Source organism: Vanellus vanellus (genome assembly GCF_965231255.1).
Source record: "Vanellus vanellus genome assembly, chromosome: Z".
Taxonomy (NCBI): domain Eukaryota; kingdom Metazoa; phylum Chordata; class Aves; order Charadriiformes; family Charadriidae; genus Vanellus; species Vanellus vanellus.
This window is the reverse complement of record NC_138908.1, coordinates 69353536-69369944: the sequence shown is the minus strand read 5'-3', so window position 1 is coordinate 69369944 and position 16409 is coordinate 69353536. Positions and strand designations below refer to the sequence as shown.

The 16409-nt window shown below is 38.1% G+C and overlaps 1 protein-coding gene across 1 annotated transcript; it reads left to right on the top strand.

Annotated features, from left to right (window-relative positions):
* Window positions 1-466: 466 nt before the first annotated feature.
* PRLR (prolactin receptor) lies at window positions 467-16135 on the top strand (the record flags this gene model as incomplete). Its single annotated transcript, XM_082497273.1, has 12 exons — window positions 467-536; window positions 1537-1669; window positions 3748-3917; window positions 4715-4881; window positions 6898-7039; window positions 8500-8632; window positions 9882-10051; window positions 11315-11484; window positions 12455-12599; window positions 13385-13484; window positions 14399-14468; window positions 15110-16135. The coding sequence occupies 12 exons, from the start codon at window positions 467-469 to the stop codon at window positions 16133-16135; spliced, it is 2496 nt and encodes an 831-aa protein (XP_082353399.1).
* Window positions 16136-16409: the final 274 nt, after the last annotated feature.

The window sequence follows — 16409 nt, the reverse complement described above, 5'->3', positions numbered from 1 at the left end:
CTTTCAGAGTTCAAATATGTTGATCTCTTCTTTGTATCAACAGGGATAAAAGTGTATTTTTTGTTACTAAAAGGATGGTTTCTCAGGTAAATTAATGAGTCTAAAAGTTAGAGCTTTAGAAACCTTCTTAAGAAAAGCACCCAGTATCCCAAGATGCCAAATAAATATGCAAGATTTGTTAATACTGTGTAATTGTAATCCTAGCACTGCTAACTGTTCGAAGACATTCAGGAAGATGTACTTAGTACTCTGTGATTCAGGTTTTCCACTTCTGAAGTGGGACTGTAGGTGTTGCTGTACCTTTTTTGAGCAATAACAAGAATGAATTAGCTGCAACTCAAAAAGGACTTTGATCAAGCCAAGTGGTATGTATTACGTCTTAAGCATTGTTATTGACTATTGCATCATGGCCTATTTTTCAGCCAGCCCTTGATCTGATATTTCCTCCTGAGGAGAAGCAGACATCATGAAGCAGAAATTGACATCATCAGTTCAAATTATTTTTCTATTTGCTCTGAGTGCAGTGAGTCTGACTGGTGAGTACAACACTTCCTGAAACACTTGTTTTTCCTTAAAACACATTCTTTAGAAAAGTCTGAGGCTTTACCCAATCTATCCTGACCACCACTGGAGCTTATACATATTTAATCCACTCTCTTCTAAAGTATTGTATGGAGATTTTGAAAATGGCTTGAGTCCTCTTTTCTTTTTATAATATTAATTTAATGATTATGTGGTGGTGTTGATGAAAGGCACTCACCTCATCCCTACACTCACTCTATTCTTGTCACCTTCTAGGGAATTAGCATCATATGAATAGTAACACTATTAGAGATAATGGTATGGACCTTTAATGAAATCAAGGTAAGCTTAGGTAGAAAAGCCACATGCTTTTCATGTCAAAATGTATGTAGATTTATGGTCTATGTTCTTGGTAGAAGTTAATGATGAGTAGTCTTAACAGAAAATATTTGGAAATTTATTGGAATTACTAGGGAATATTCAAATAATTAACTAATACATTCAGGTTGCCAATACACAAAATACTCCATACAGCCCATTGATTCCTTCTTTTTATTACTTACCTTACCTATAATTTACCCCAAATATATGCAAATAGTGGAATTTTGGTTTTGTTGCAAAGTGGAAGGGGAATATATTTTTAAGATGACTCAAAGATAAAAATTTTGGATCTTTTAGGAGAAACAAAAGGCCATACATTTACTTCCAAACGTTTTAATTTAATTTTGAGATAACCTACGCTATTTAAGTTTAGGTAAAAATGAAATCTTCCTCTGAAAAAGAGAAGTAAAATAATTTTAGTAGCTATTTCAGAAGTTTGAGGTAAAATATGTTTACTTTTCTGAAAGTTTTGACCCTTTTTCCAGGCAGGTTTATGTGCCAAATTCAGTCCGTAGTTTCAAATTATTTTATTGTCCTCAAAAAGCATTCCTTGCTCAATTTATCCTTCAACAGTAACAACAAACAACATTGTCCAACTCTAATATAACCAGCTGGATTTCTGCGCTTCCCTAGGTCAATCATACCCTGGAAAACCTAAGATAATAAGATGTCGATCTCTAGAAAAGGAAACCTTTTCTTGTTGGTGGAAGCCTGGCTCAGATGGAGGACTTCCGACCAATTACACCCTGTTCTACAGCAAGGACAGGTAACAGGCAGTGCATATGTATTCTGTAAGTGATTAAGTGATGATTACGACAAAATGAGGGAATTATAACATTAATTTATAAAGGTGTTTTTATGAATCCATGTTAAACCTCAGATACCCAACAAGGGCTATATGAGATGAATGGCTTTCCTGTGTTGGAAGAAAACATTACCACTACCAGTCCCAAACCTTCAACCTGTCCCTACTGAAACTCATCTGACCTAAAATCCCACTGTTCTAAAGATGTGCTGGGAAAGGTGTAGTTTCTCCATCTTATCAGGAGGCACACAGCTTTTAGCTGAATGAGTGCTTCTCTGAGGAGGGGAACATCAAGGCACCATAGGGGACCACCTGCATCCAGGTCCTGTCCCACCACCCCAGCCAAGGAGCAGGGCAAGCTGGAGGCAACCCAGCCCTGGGCATCAGCCACCTCCTTTGGGACAGGGACAGGCTGAGGCTGGCTGGGCAGGGCCTATGGTTGGGTCAGTAGGGCTGCAGGGAGCTGGACACCAGCCCAGCTGTGGTGGGCTGAAATGGGGACCTGAGCCCTAGGCGGTGCATAAGGATGCCCTGGGGAGGCTGGTCAGGGGCAGTGAGGGCTGGTGGTGCCCCTCAGGGCCCTTCCGAGGAGCTTCTCCCTGACCCCCATCTGGAGAAAATCTATAGAGAGTCTTTGCTTCCCCTTCTGGACTTGTAACCAACCTCGTGGTTGCCAAAATGGGGTAAAATCAGATGTGGGTATTGCATCTCAAAAGTTACTGTTTTGGTAAAGTCTGTGTCTCCCTCATCCTGTTAAGAATAAAATGTGTGTATGTTTAGTAACTTTGCTTATCCTGTGCTTCTTTGTATAACTGCCCTTTCTTCCTGAAAACGTGAGGTCTCAGAACAGGGCCAAGTAGGCAGGGGGGTTCAGAGATTAAATTTCTTTGAATAAATCCAGTGAGGTTCAGAACAGGTAAGGTAAAGCATCAGACTTCCCTGCTTCAATTAAACAAACTCCAAATCATTTGGTATTAATCGGTCAGGAAAGATGCAGCCTTTAATGAAGTTACCACACTCAACAATGATCTGAGAGCTTTTGCTTTTATGAAAGTCCAGATGTTGCAATCTCGATCAAAACCGAAATTTTAATGGACGTTTTAAGTCATACCTACCACAGCTCAGAACAGGCCTGCTTAGGGATGGATAGCAATGCTTCTCCGTTTCATTAAATCTGCGGAGCACCAGGCGCTGCCAAGCACTCCAGATCTGCACCACTGTTGCCTTTCTTAGCCTGTTGTCTCTCAGGTACAGTCCCCTTGCTCCTGTCTTTTCTTTGTGAACTGGGACAAAACTGCCTGGAAACTAGGAGATCTTGTTATTAGCAGTGCATAGAGCATAACAGTGGGACTGAAGTGCATCCTTGAACCACCTCAGCTGGTGCTTTGGGTTTGTGCAGTTCTTCACACCTGGGATAGGCTCTGAGAACATCACCCAGTTCAGCTCTAATTGAGTACCAAACAATCCCTCTCCTAAAAAAGCCAAAGACTTGTATAAAGGTAATAGGTAAGAGATCATGAATTAATCAGATATTTTTTGTGAAGACAGTGATGATGATCAGGTCAAAAAGCAGACAAATTAAAATCTTGCTGCAAACAAAATAGTCAATAAAATACTCCTCTGCCATAGGGCCCATCAGATTACTTTCCAGGGGAAATATGTAAAGAAGATTCTTAGCAACTTTTCTTCTTTAGTCAAAGTGAATGTGTTCAATTTGCCTTTTAACTTGCTTCTAAACATTTTCAATAATTGCCTTATGCTGTTTCTGGAAATTTCTCTTTACATTCTTTTGACAATATATTCCTATGTATAAAAAAGGGGATAAATGTGTTCATCCTGAGCAACTAGAGTAAAAATAGCAATGAAGCATTTATGGTAATAGCACTTGACACTCACCAAAATGTTTCCCAAAGGTGGGATTATATATAGGTTTAAGTTAAACATTTCCAATTTCTTTGCTGAAACTAGGCCATTACTAGAATATTACCTGCTTTGCTTCATTTCCTAAACTTTTAACTTTTTTAATCATTTTATTTCAGTGAAGAAAAAATCTATGAGTGTCCTGACTACCAAACGTCAGGTCCCAGTTCCTGCTACTTTGATAAAAACCACACTAATCCCTGGACAACATATAATATCACTGTAATGGCAACGAATGAGATTGGAAGTAACAGCTCAGATCCTCAGTATGTGGATGTCACCTCCATAGGTAAAAAGGGAAGAATGAAATGGAAAACAAACTAGTTGGAGTTGTCTGTGGTTTTTAGTCCCAGAACAAATAGTCGTGAAAAATTTCTTTCCTCATTATGTGAAACTTGCTATGGAGGATTGTTTATCTACAGATGATCTAAAATATGCATCTTTAATATATGTGAAAACTGCATTTTACTTATAAATTAAGTAACTACATATTATATTGTCATTTTAACTTTGGCTGAAAAATTGGCTTCAGTTTCTAGTTATCTCCAGTATTTAGACTCAGTGACAGTGTTGTAGGTTCCTAGCAATGAAGATTATAAAACTTTCAAATTAGGTTGATACCTACATTTTCCAAATGTAAACATCTTTCTGGCTGCTGGCGTTGCAGTCTTGGGCCCGTAAAAATAACTGCCTAAGCACTCTCCAGACACTTCGTATTATTTCGTATTCCTAGATCTATTCTGCTTTCTGCATACACATAATCTACACATTGTAATGATAAATGCACTTAGTCTTTTTAGCTATGAAATATCTGGCATTTTAGTTTTGCAAGAGTGGCCTAATGAAATTATGATTTGTATTTCCTTAGCCTGACAAGTTCAGAGCAAAGTTTAAGATTTGCTGATACTGTCAGTAGCCAATTAAGCATTATTAGGGACAAAGGAAAAAAAAAAAAGGCTATTGTACTATTCCATTACAGATGTGCTGAATGATCTGAAATTAATGTGATGAAATACAAAACCCTAAAGGAGGTGCCTTTTCTGAGAGAAAATTAAATAATTAATGGCAAACTTTTCATTTATACAGTTCAGCCAGATGCTCCTGTGAACCTCTTTCTAGAAACAAAAACATCTGCTAACATAATGTACCTTTGGGCAAAATGGTCTCCACCTCCAGTAGCTGATGTCAGCTTTGATTCACATATATATCACTATGAGCTACGACTAAAACCTGAAGAAAAGGAAGAGTGGGAGGTAATGGAAAAATATCTTTGTTGTATAAAAGCTCTTTTTAGTGAGTTCTTTTGTCTGAATTTAACTGGTACTATAAAAATTTTAGTTTCTCTAAGGATGGAAAAATTAATGTAACCAAATCTGATTTAAAAAAAATCCTGTAGTAGTGTGCAGAGACAAAGAAATTCAAGGTATAGTATAATTGTTGTAATGTCATATACTAAAAAAAACTATTTAGTCCACTGATACAATATTTAATTGCAATTTTTGTCAATGTGTCTGTTCCCAAGTTTCACAGTAAGAGACTGCTCAGTTCATATAGTTTAAAACAAGTCAGGATCGAAGCAGTTTATTGATTCATTAAGATGTAATTAACAAGCAAGCAGTTAACTGTGCAATCAAGGTCATATCGGCAATACAACAGATAAATCACAACACTGGGCACTTAAAAATGTTAGTAAACACCTACAAATTTATAAACAAACTTCTATAACTAGTCCCAGAATTATGCTATATACAGAAATTCACCTCTCCCAGGAAGGGTGAGTTACAAACACACCCCACCCTCCTTGGAGTACAAACTCCCCTATTTCACAGGATCATAGAATAGTTTGGGTTGGAAGGGGCCTTAAAGATTATCTAGTTCCAACCTCCCTGCCCTGGGCAGGGACACCTCCCACTAGACCAGGTTGCTCAAAGCCCCATCCAACCTGGCCTTGAACACCTCCAGGGATGGGGCATCCACAGCTTCTCTGGGAAACCTGTTCCAGTGCCTTACCACCCTCAGAGTGAAAAATGTCTTCCTAATAGAATCATAGAATCATTTAGGTTGAAAAGGACCTTTAAGATCATTGAGTCCAACTATAAACCTAATACATAAATACCAGCATTCTTCAGAAAAAAAAAGAACCAACATTGATTGCTTAGATCTACCCTCTTCCAGTTTGAAGCCATTACCCCTTGTCCTATCAGTACATGCCCTTGTCCAGCTTTCTTGCTTTACACCCGCTTCTGCAGGGGACATGGATGCTTTAACTCAGTGTGAACCCACATCCATTCGTACAGTGTACTAAGACACAGATCAGTGAGAAAGCACCCACGCAACCACATGGAAACACCCAGGTGATGGTTCCTCTCTGCTGGAGCCCATGCCATCTGAAGTGCAGCTACTCACAGCATTAGAGAGGGAGACTGCTCTGTCTGGCCCAGGCAAGAGGTCATGGTGCTAGCAGAGCAGCTTCTGATAGCATCAAATTAAACTTCATCTACTGATGAGGTTTTCAGTCTCCCCCCACTGTTATACGTTTTCATGCTTCTTTAGTACTGCTTTTCAAGCTCAGCAGCTGACCCTTTTTGTTTCAGAAGTCTCTCATTTATGCTTTAATTACTATTTAATTGGCCTGAAAGACGTCATCATCAACCTCTTCAACATGATCAGTTGGGGGCAACCCCGCTCTCAGAAAGTTTGGGGTGTCCTGCTGACACACACTATTTCCATTGACGTTCCCAGCTGTGGCCATTTAGCTAGGACTGGGCCACAGTACTCCCACAGCTGAGGTACCAGGATAAAGTATCATTCTTAAACTCATAGTCAGGAGGCTTCAATGCTACCTAAATCGTTGATGCCTTAGTGATGGAGAAAGCTACGTGTCTTGAAAGGCATCTGAAGAGAGATTCGAAGGGCCTGAGGACAGCACTTAATAGTAAGCACTAAAACTAGCCACTGAGAAGCATTACAGAGGGTTTATCTGTGAGTTGGACTACCTATAGTGTTCCCTACATTGTGGATCTGATGGAGTACTAACTTATAGGAAGTCTAAAATTAAATATGTTCTCAAGCGTCAGAATCTCAGTATCACTAAAGTGAGTTTTCCTGTTAAATTGCTACCTTTACTTCTTTGAAATTCACATCTTACAAAATACTTAACTGAAACCCTTGCCCTTTCAGAAGTCAGTGACACAAGCCTACTTGTTTGTTGTTTATTTGTTAAAATGGACCAATTCTTTATTATTTTTCTGGTCCATTTTGTTTTCTAGACAATATCTGTTGGAGTGCAGACACAGTACAAAGTGATTAGGTTACAAGCTGGAGTGAAGTATGTTGTTCAGGTCCGTTGCATGTTAGACCTTGGAGAATGGAGTGAGTGGAGCTCCGAAAGACGCATTCAGATCCCCAGTGGTGAGTGGATGATTGCTGTTCTGTTAATTGTTTTTAAATTCTAGCCGGTTCAGTGTTGTGAAAGGCACATAGATGGCAGCCCTGAAAAATCTGTTTTCTCACACACATACTTCATAGTGCTGGAGGAACAGCTTAGTGCATCTTACCATAATTTGTGTGTAATTGTGTATTTAGTCTTGTTGATCCACTCAGGATCCTCTGCTGAAACTGGCTATGGCAAACAGGCTGGGATTTACCAGGAAGTCACTTCTGATACAGGTGTGCCAAAATAATTTATTGTTCCTGTTCCTCTATTTAAAAATCCTGCTGATTTCACCTGTAGCTATAGATATCAGGTAATGGTACTTGCATAAGAATCATTCATTTGTTCATTAGTAACTGAACTGAAAGCACGGCCATGTCTAAAAGAGCATAACATTTACAGCTACTATCACATGGAAAAAAAAAATCTGTGTTTTGTTGGGTTTGAGTGGACACATTAAATATGCATGACATCATATCTTGTTGTCAGACACTTTAGCCAGGTTGTCTCAAATCTTCTTCTTCTGTCTCTAATTGTATTATTCATTATCTGACACGGAGATTGGTGAAGTACTTTTAATAGAAAAATATTTTTTAAGTGTCCCATTTTCAGATCTGCTTTAGGCCATTAGAAATTTGGAAAATCAATGTCACTACTTTAAATAGTAGAAAATATTTATTATTGATGTAATAGGACCATATTTTGCCACAAATAGATAACTGCAAAAGTTCCAATCACATCAAGATTTTGACTACCATCATCCTATTCAAAATTTAAGCATTTTTGTCTGCCCTACTCTAAGTGCTTTGCTTGAGTGTATAAAAACATCATCAGGGATCCACATAATTATACATTGCTTGGCAGCAATCAGACAAGTAGCCTGACTACTGAGCATAACGTCACTTTACAAGGAAATATGAGAGCTGCTTCTTTGTATCTGGAATCAGCTCAGCATAGGTACTTCAGAAGAGAATTACTGGCAAGGACATAAACAAATGGGCAAACACTTATGTTCTTAATTTTTTTTCCTGTAAAAGACAAAACAAATGACAATGCTTTTTAAACATTCAGAAGCATCTTAAAACACGTTTTTGAAGGAAAAATGGTTTATATGGAAAATAAATTGGATAGCAGAATGTATTTTAAATCATTTATAGAATCTATGGTGACAGTATTTGAGCACCCTTTACCACATTTGGAGTCAGAGAAGAGCCACAGCCAGGGAACTGAAACATACTTCCTCAGCAGCTGCAGTGGGAAAGGATTTTGAATCCAGGCCAAAGGAGCAGGCCTTTCCTATGCTAATATGAAGCAAAACTTTTTCTTTCCTTGTAGAAAAAAAGTATTTTCCTGTGCTTTGCTTGATATTGTTTTATCAATTCAGGGTTGACCTAATCTGTTAAACTTACTAATTAGTTCATTTCTTTGTCTGTTACAGGAGAGTCACCTCCTGAAAAGCCTACGATAATAAAATGCCGTTCTCCAGAAAAAGAAACATTTACTTGTTGGTGGAAACCTGGTTCAGATGGAGGGCATCCTACTAACTACACTTTACTTTACAGCAAAGAAGGGTAATAAGCTGTGTATAATTATTCAGTGTTTTATTGGAAGGACCTGGAAAATCAATCCTGATTGGTTTTGCATTTAGGAGATGTTGTTTTCCATAGCATGTGGTTTTGTCCAAGTGACATATTCTGGAATAGCCATAGCAGCAACGTATTTAAAGATTAAATAGGATCTCTTTATAATGTCAGGTTTTTCAAATTTCTGTGAATTCTTCTGCCTTGAAAGACAGACTGCCTTGAAAGTTGCTTTGGCCCAGCATCTGCATAATAGTATGCAGTACAAATGCACAGTCCTGTAGCTCTTTGGCCACACAGCCCCAGAAATAAAGCTTTCCAAAATGACCAGATTTTAAAATTTTCGTGTTCTTATAATGCTTATTTTGCACAACTATTCATAGGCCATGAATGCTTCCCATCTTCCGCAGTAATCTTGGTCTTGGAACTTAGATCAAGTGCTAAGTGTTCATTTTAGAGTAATCAATATTTTCTTTGGGTCCTGTGAACTATTTTTTGTTCATTCAGCACTGCCCAGCTTTGCACTGACCTACCTGGATGTTAAATGCCCAGCTTTGCACTGACCTAACTGCATGCTAAACTCTGTACTTGACAGCTGAGAGACAGGTCTTAGTGGCAAAAGACAGATACTGGTCCAGCCAGCCAGGGCACAGCGTGAGGTCCACATCCACAACTTTCGTTATTGTGCATCTCAGAGGAGCCTGGAAACAAGTACTACATACTCAACTTTCTCCCTATCCTTGCTCCCTTTGGGAACCTTGGGAATGGATTTGGAGGACAGGTACAAAGTAGGTTTTTTTGAGGAACAGGTGATGAAAGACCAGAATAGATTCTGAAGGCTTATTAATGTAATATGTAGAACTCATGTAATGTGAAATGAACATTGGAAATACTCAGTTTTTAATAGTTGGGTTAGAAGACCAGCAATCACTTCTACTCTAAGGGCTGTGCAGTGCACAATGGCATTCATAAAAGGAAGAGCTGCACTCTACTAGCCCACTGCTGCATCTACAACAGCCTAAGTTCCTCAGGCTTTTTAGGCTTTATTTTGGGGGGAAAGTGTTTACTACAGTTTCTGGAATTGTCCAGTCACTCCTTAGTTTAAAAGCAGTTTTCTGATTTTCTTCACATTGCCAGGCATGAAAAATCTGATCTAGCCCTAAACAATGCTGAACTGCTAGTAATCAAGGTCAGGTGGTTTACTCTATGTAATCTAATCACTGTGATTCTTCCATTTCAGAGAAGAACAAGTTTATGAATGCCCAGATTACAGAACTGCTGGCCCCAATTCATGCTACTTCGATAAAAAGCACACCTCTTTCTGGACGATATACAATATTACTGTGAGGGCAACTAATAAAATGGGAAGTAACATCTCTGATCCTCATTATGTGGATGTGACTTACATAGGTAAGAGATAAAAACTATTTTCTGTGGCATGAAATAATTCAAAATTAAGGATTTTGCCACAACAATTTCATTCCAGCTCTTCTCATATATAGTATTATATCCAAGTTAAAATCTTGTAAGAACAAACAAGATTTTACCTGGTGTAATAATAAATCTATATTCACCCCTTTACCGTTTTATTTTGAAAGGAAGCCTAAAAATGCTAAAAGCTTTAAAACTGCATTCAGATAACCATTTATTGGTTTTCCGTATTTCTTTCAGTCAAGCCCTAAGAAACTTCATCCAGCTAAAATCTTTTTCCACTCTACCCACAACTGAAATCGAATCGATCTTTTAACTAATAATACTTAACTTTGATTACCTAAAAGTAGTTCCCAGACTCTAGAGAAGCTGAATTAGTGCTTTTTATAGCAGTATACTGATAATATCTTTTCTCAGACTTTTTCCACAGAGTGACTGTGGACAAGTATTTAGATTTTTTTCTAATGGAACAGAACATTATCACCAGTAACCATTTTGTTATCAAGGATCTGGCTGCCAGGAGTCTGACAGCTGGAAAAAGGCTGCTGGAGAAAAGGCTTTACATTTTACCTCCATGCCCTGACTACTTATGTGATGAAGCTTTGCATAATACAGTGGTAAAATACATGCACAATATCCAGAAGCTCTACCTCTGACTGAGGAAGCTGCAAGCCTGACTGCAGCAGAAACCTGCGTTCCATTTTGGTTTATTTTTGAGATATAGTCAGGGCTTTAATATTACTGGTTTGTTTTATTTTTAAATATCCTTATATATGCATGTCGGGATTATGCTGTTGCATTTTCTGAATGTAAAAGATGGGGGGGGCAAGTTTCATCAGCTACCTCCGTGTCTTCAGCATTCCTAAATATATATGCCAACTTATATAAGGTTATGGTAAAACACAACTTTCACAACACAGCATTAAAGATGTTAACTTTGAAACACAGTTGTGAGGAAAAGCAACAATAAGTAGTAATGTAAGAAAAAGTTATTTCTGGTGCTAAATGATTAAGGCAAATCTCAAAATGAACTCAACATATTTACTGTTCTTCATTGTCTTCTTCAAATTCATGCATGCTTACTTTATCGGGAAACTCTTGATCCCTGTATTCCAGCACCAGTTCTAAATTACTAGACAAAATGGAGGTGGCAACGCACCACTCACACCATTTTATATTTCTTCCTAAGATGCAAGGAAAAAATCATTTAGACTCTTATTGTCAGTTCTTTTATTTTAACAGTACAGCCAGATCCTCCTGTGAATGTAACTCTGGAACTAAAAAAGCCAATAAATAGAAAACCATACCTGGTCTTGACGTGGTCTCCACCCCCACTGGCTGATGTCAGATCTGGATGGCTTACCCTTGAATATGAGTTGCGACTGAAGCCTGAAGAAGGAGAGGAATGGGAGGTAAGGATGTTACAAGTTTTTGTTACATGTTTTCTGATCAATTACATTTTTTCAGCTAGGTCCCATGCCTGAGTGTAATGAAGCAGGCACACTGAATAGTTCATCATTTTTCAAAAGTGCTTGTGTGATCTACAATTGCCTACTGAGAATACTGGTATCTCAGATGCTGTTGTGTGATAGCAAATGATAAAGTACTTATTTTCAATTGTGGCTATTATATATTAATCTTATTGGCATTACAGTTTAAATTGTTTGTTCTCATTTAGTCAGGTTTCTTTTGTGATAATTTGTTCTTAACCACAAACAGAAAGCTCTGTGACATTATGTAAAATCATTTAAATTTGTACAAATAGCCATTAGGCGGTAGTTGTCATGGCCACATAATAATAATTGTCTATAGCCAGGACCTGCAACTCAAACAACTGGGTGGCAAATTAAAGAATTCAGCTATTGGTATTCGGCTGTGTCCCCTTCTACGTTGCAATACTTCCCAGCCATCTTTGTACCTCCTCCTTCCTTCCCCTTGCCACTGCACTTCCCAGCCCCCTGGCTGTTGCGAGATCCACTTTTTACTACCAACAGTTCCACCAACTCCTTTTCTCTCTGCATTTTTTTCCCCATCTCTGTTTCTTGCCTCCTTCTCTTCCTCTCATCATTGCAGTTCCCACCGTTACCACAGTTCCTCCCGATTTGACATATGCTCATGATGTGTTTTTGTAGTAGTTTAGTTTGCACAGTATAGCGGTGTCATATCTCATTCCCACTGAATTGCGTTACAAAGCTGAACTACAGAGATAAAATAAATGTACTGTTATTCCATGTCTGCATAAGAATTATTAGGAAGCTACCCAGAATTGTTCTATATTCCCAACTTGGTTATCAAGACTTAAACCTAGCTGTGATTTTCATAGAAATAATAGAAAAATGTCTCGATTTTATATGCAATTTATGATTTTTATTGAATTTCCAGACTATTTTTGTTGGACAGCAAACACAATATAAAATGTTCAGTTTAAATCCTGGAAAGAAGTATATTGTGCAGATTCACTGCAAACCAGACCACCATGGATCATGGAGTGAATGGAGCTCTGAAAAGTACATTCAGATCCCTACTGGTGAGTGGCCGGGCATCCCTTCAGTAACTGTCATTACATGGAAGTTCATGTAGCACTTCTGTTAGGTGTTTGTGGCACCCATGCCGATTGACATCCTTAGGACAGGTAAGAACATTGCTAAGGTAATGGAACCCTCAGCATCACTGCACCATACCCAGTTAGCTTTCCCCTTTATTACTTTTTGAAGTTAAGAAAGTGAATCAAATTCTTTACTTATTTAAACCATGTCCTTCCTGTTTATTGCCTCATTTGTTCTCATTATTGTACTTTTTAATTAAAAGAATACCAGTAACTGCATTAAAACTGCTACATAGACAACAAAGAGTGACTGCCTTCAGACAGTAACGGCTCTTTACTCTTTTATCTGGAATGAATTTGAAATAAAACACCTCAATGTAACAAGTGTCATGTAACAATAGAAATCCTTAAAAATATCTAGTCCTAGATATTTTAACCCAGTACTTAATTAATTGTATGATATGTATTTGGTAAGGAAATGACTACAGTGTTGGCATAATTAGATTTGAACCCAATTGCTATAACTGGCTGTGACAAATTTTCCCTCTTCATACATTTTTGTATCATTTTTTCCAATGCCATTAATAAAAAGTATATTTATTATCAAATATTACAATGATTGTTGAGGTCCATCTGTAGTAGTAAAGGCCTTTAGATTCAATACCAAATTTGGCAGTTTAGACCAATTTTAAAAATAAAAGTAATTTGAGACGTTTTGCATGCATATGTTAGATATGTGTCCTTAAAAAATTCTGTTTGTTTCCTAGACTTTAGAGTAAAAGATATGGTTGTGTGGATCGTTGTTGGTGTCTTGTCATCTCTTATATGTTTAATCATGAGCTGGACAATGGTTTTGAAAGGGTACAGGTAAGTCACCAATTTCATAATTGCATGGAGTTGGAAATCTCAGCAAACTTTTCAAAAATAGACTGCTAACGTTTGATTGAATTTCCTGTATGTTTTGTGTTCTCTTATAAAATACAATTTACAGGTATTTTACTGTAAATTCACATCTGATAAAGAGGTATTTCTGTTCGTTAGGGAAACCAGGCTAAATTCTCAATTGGTAACGACATGTCTCTATTAGATCTGACCATCTTCATTAGCCACGTAAGTATTCAGCATCATAAACATCATTTGGAGTATCCCTGCTCCTGTAGAAGACATGCCTTTTGGTTTTGCCCTCATTTCCTAAAGGAAACAAGGTTATATTGTGAGGTTGTCTTTCTGCCCACCTGTCTGTCAATTCCTCAAATAATTTATTAGAACATTGGCTAGTTTCAATCAAATCTGAAAGAGAAAGGTGTTGCAAAGATTTATCACTTTTGTACAAGTCTTCCAAAAAAAAATGGCTGAGTAGAAGAAAGAGCGAGAAACTGTTGATGGAAAAGCCATCAGAATTCATTTGTCATAAATCCTGTTTAGTGTAGTAATCAGCTGACAGTCAAGTACATACATACAGGCCCACTAGTCCTCCTGAACTGTACTGTTTCTTGGCCAGCGATGAAGTTACAGTGATATCAGAGAAATGGAGGTTAAGGGACAAAGGACATTATCAGTGTTACTCTTTCTTATAAATACATCTAAGGGTAACTTCTGAACTGTAACTGGATTTGTAAATTACCTGTTTTGAGAGGTAGACAGGAAACTGAGGTCTAACAAGAAGGTATCAGATATGGGAGAAGTGTTTAAAATGTCAGTCATGTTCTGAAGAAATGAGAGAACAAGTAGGGAGATAGGCTCCATACTTACACCTTGTGTGTTTGTTCTGTTTTTTTTAGAATGATAGCCTTTATCCTACCACCAGTTCCGGGACCGAAGATAAAAGGCATAGATACACATCTCTTAGAGGTGAGCACCACTGATAACAACAAAAGAATTCACCATGACTTACTTTTCCAAATTATGTACTAGCAAACCCAGTTACTATAATAAAGTATAAAACAGCTTCAACTAGTTTAATCAATGTTAAAAATAAGCGACACTTTCAAGTTGATCATGTGGCAGGTATGCGTGAGACGGAGCCTTGCCTTGCACTAGCAGTAGGCGAGTGTTTGAGAACAGGGTTTGTGACCACAGCTGTTCCCTGGGACACCATGAGAGCCAATGCCTGTGTGATCTTCCTAGCAGTTCTTATGGAAGTTGCTCTCCACAGTCTCTTGCCATGCTGAGAAGACAGGACATGGCTGCTTTATCATTCTCCTCCATTTCCTTCTTGTTAAACCCATGAGACCCGTACCTGCCAAAAGCTCCCTAGTCCTCCCATTTTAGAAACATGAATGCTGGGATTGTGTATCCCCATTGAGGGAACTCAGGAAATTTTCTTCTGTTCTTCCACTGTTTTCTGCAGCAGTAGAAATCCAGTTTAGGTCTAGTGATATCACTATTAAAGTATCTGTATATTAAATATGTAGATTGTTCACAATTGTTCTAGTCAGATAAACCCTAAGGCTAACAATGAAAAAAATATATCTTATTTATTATGCCCTTAGACAGGAAAATCTGAAGAATTATTGAGTGCTCTTGGTTGCCATGGTTTCCCTCCAACATCAGACTGTGAGGAACTACTCATTGAATATCTGGAGGTAGAGGACAGTGAGGATCAGCAACTCATGCCAAGCCATGACAATGGTCATCCCAGTAAAAATGCAAGAATGATACCCAAGGAAACAGACAGTGACTCAGGCCGAGGGAGCTGTGATAGCCCTTCTCTTCTTTCTGAGAAGTGCAGGGAGTGCCACACCCTTCCATCAACACTTCAAACACAAGACATTAGAGATGTTCAAGAAAATAAAGGAGGAAAAAGGAGCTGGGAAACTCAGTGTACAGCATCTGAACAGAAAATACTCCTTCTCAACAATGAGAGTACAAAATCGTCCACATGGCCTGCAGCTCAGTTACCTAATAATCAGCCTCCTATGTTTGCCTACCACAGTACTGTAGATGCACATAAGATAACACTGAATACCACAAATGTGAACATTGCACCAGTTTTGGTGGGAAATGAAGAAAAGCATCAGTCACAATATCCTATCACTGAAACTGTCCACAATGACATGGGAAAACAAAGAGAGATGGAGAATTTCCATTCCAAAACTGACCAAACCACAGTGCAGGTCAAACAAAACAGACCTAATGAGAAGTCACCTTTTTTGAATCCTAAACTAATGGATTATGTAGAAGTTCACAAAGTCAGACAAGATGAGGAGCCAGCAGTATTACTGAAACATAAAGAAAATAGTGGAAAGAATGAAAAATACACTGTTCCAGGAACCAGCAAAGAATATACCAAGGTCTCAACAGTTGTGGACCATAACATCATAGTATTAATGCCAGATTCATGCATCCAGCAGACATCTGTGTCTCAAGAACCTGCAATGGAAATGTCTCGGAACCTTCAGCAAGGTCAAGCTGAGAAAAATATGAGCTATTGTATGACAGTTCCAAGCGAGTGCAAAAGAGAGACCAGTGGATCAGAGTACATGGACCCATCATCCTTTATGTCCTCCCTTAAATAACTAGCAATTAGTACAGTACATACTTAGTAGTTATGTGCAGTAAAACAAATCCACATAGCAAATAGTTCCTTAAAAAAGCCTAGCCTCCTATGTGTATTATACAAAGAATAAAATAAACTGTGGGTTGAGGTAATAATCATGGAAGCAAACCTTGGATCGTTAACACATGTTTCTGACACAGGGAAATGAGGAAATGGGTATTATCGGCCATGAAAAATACATTGTAAACTAATTATTCAGCTCTGCAGATCTTTTATTAGATGATTAAACCTGA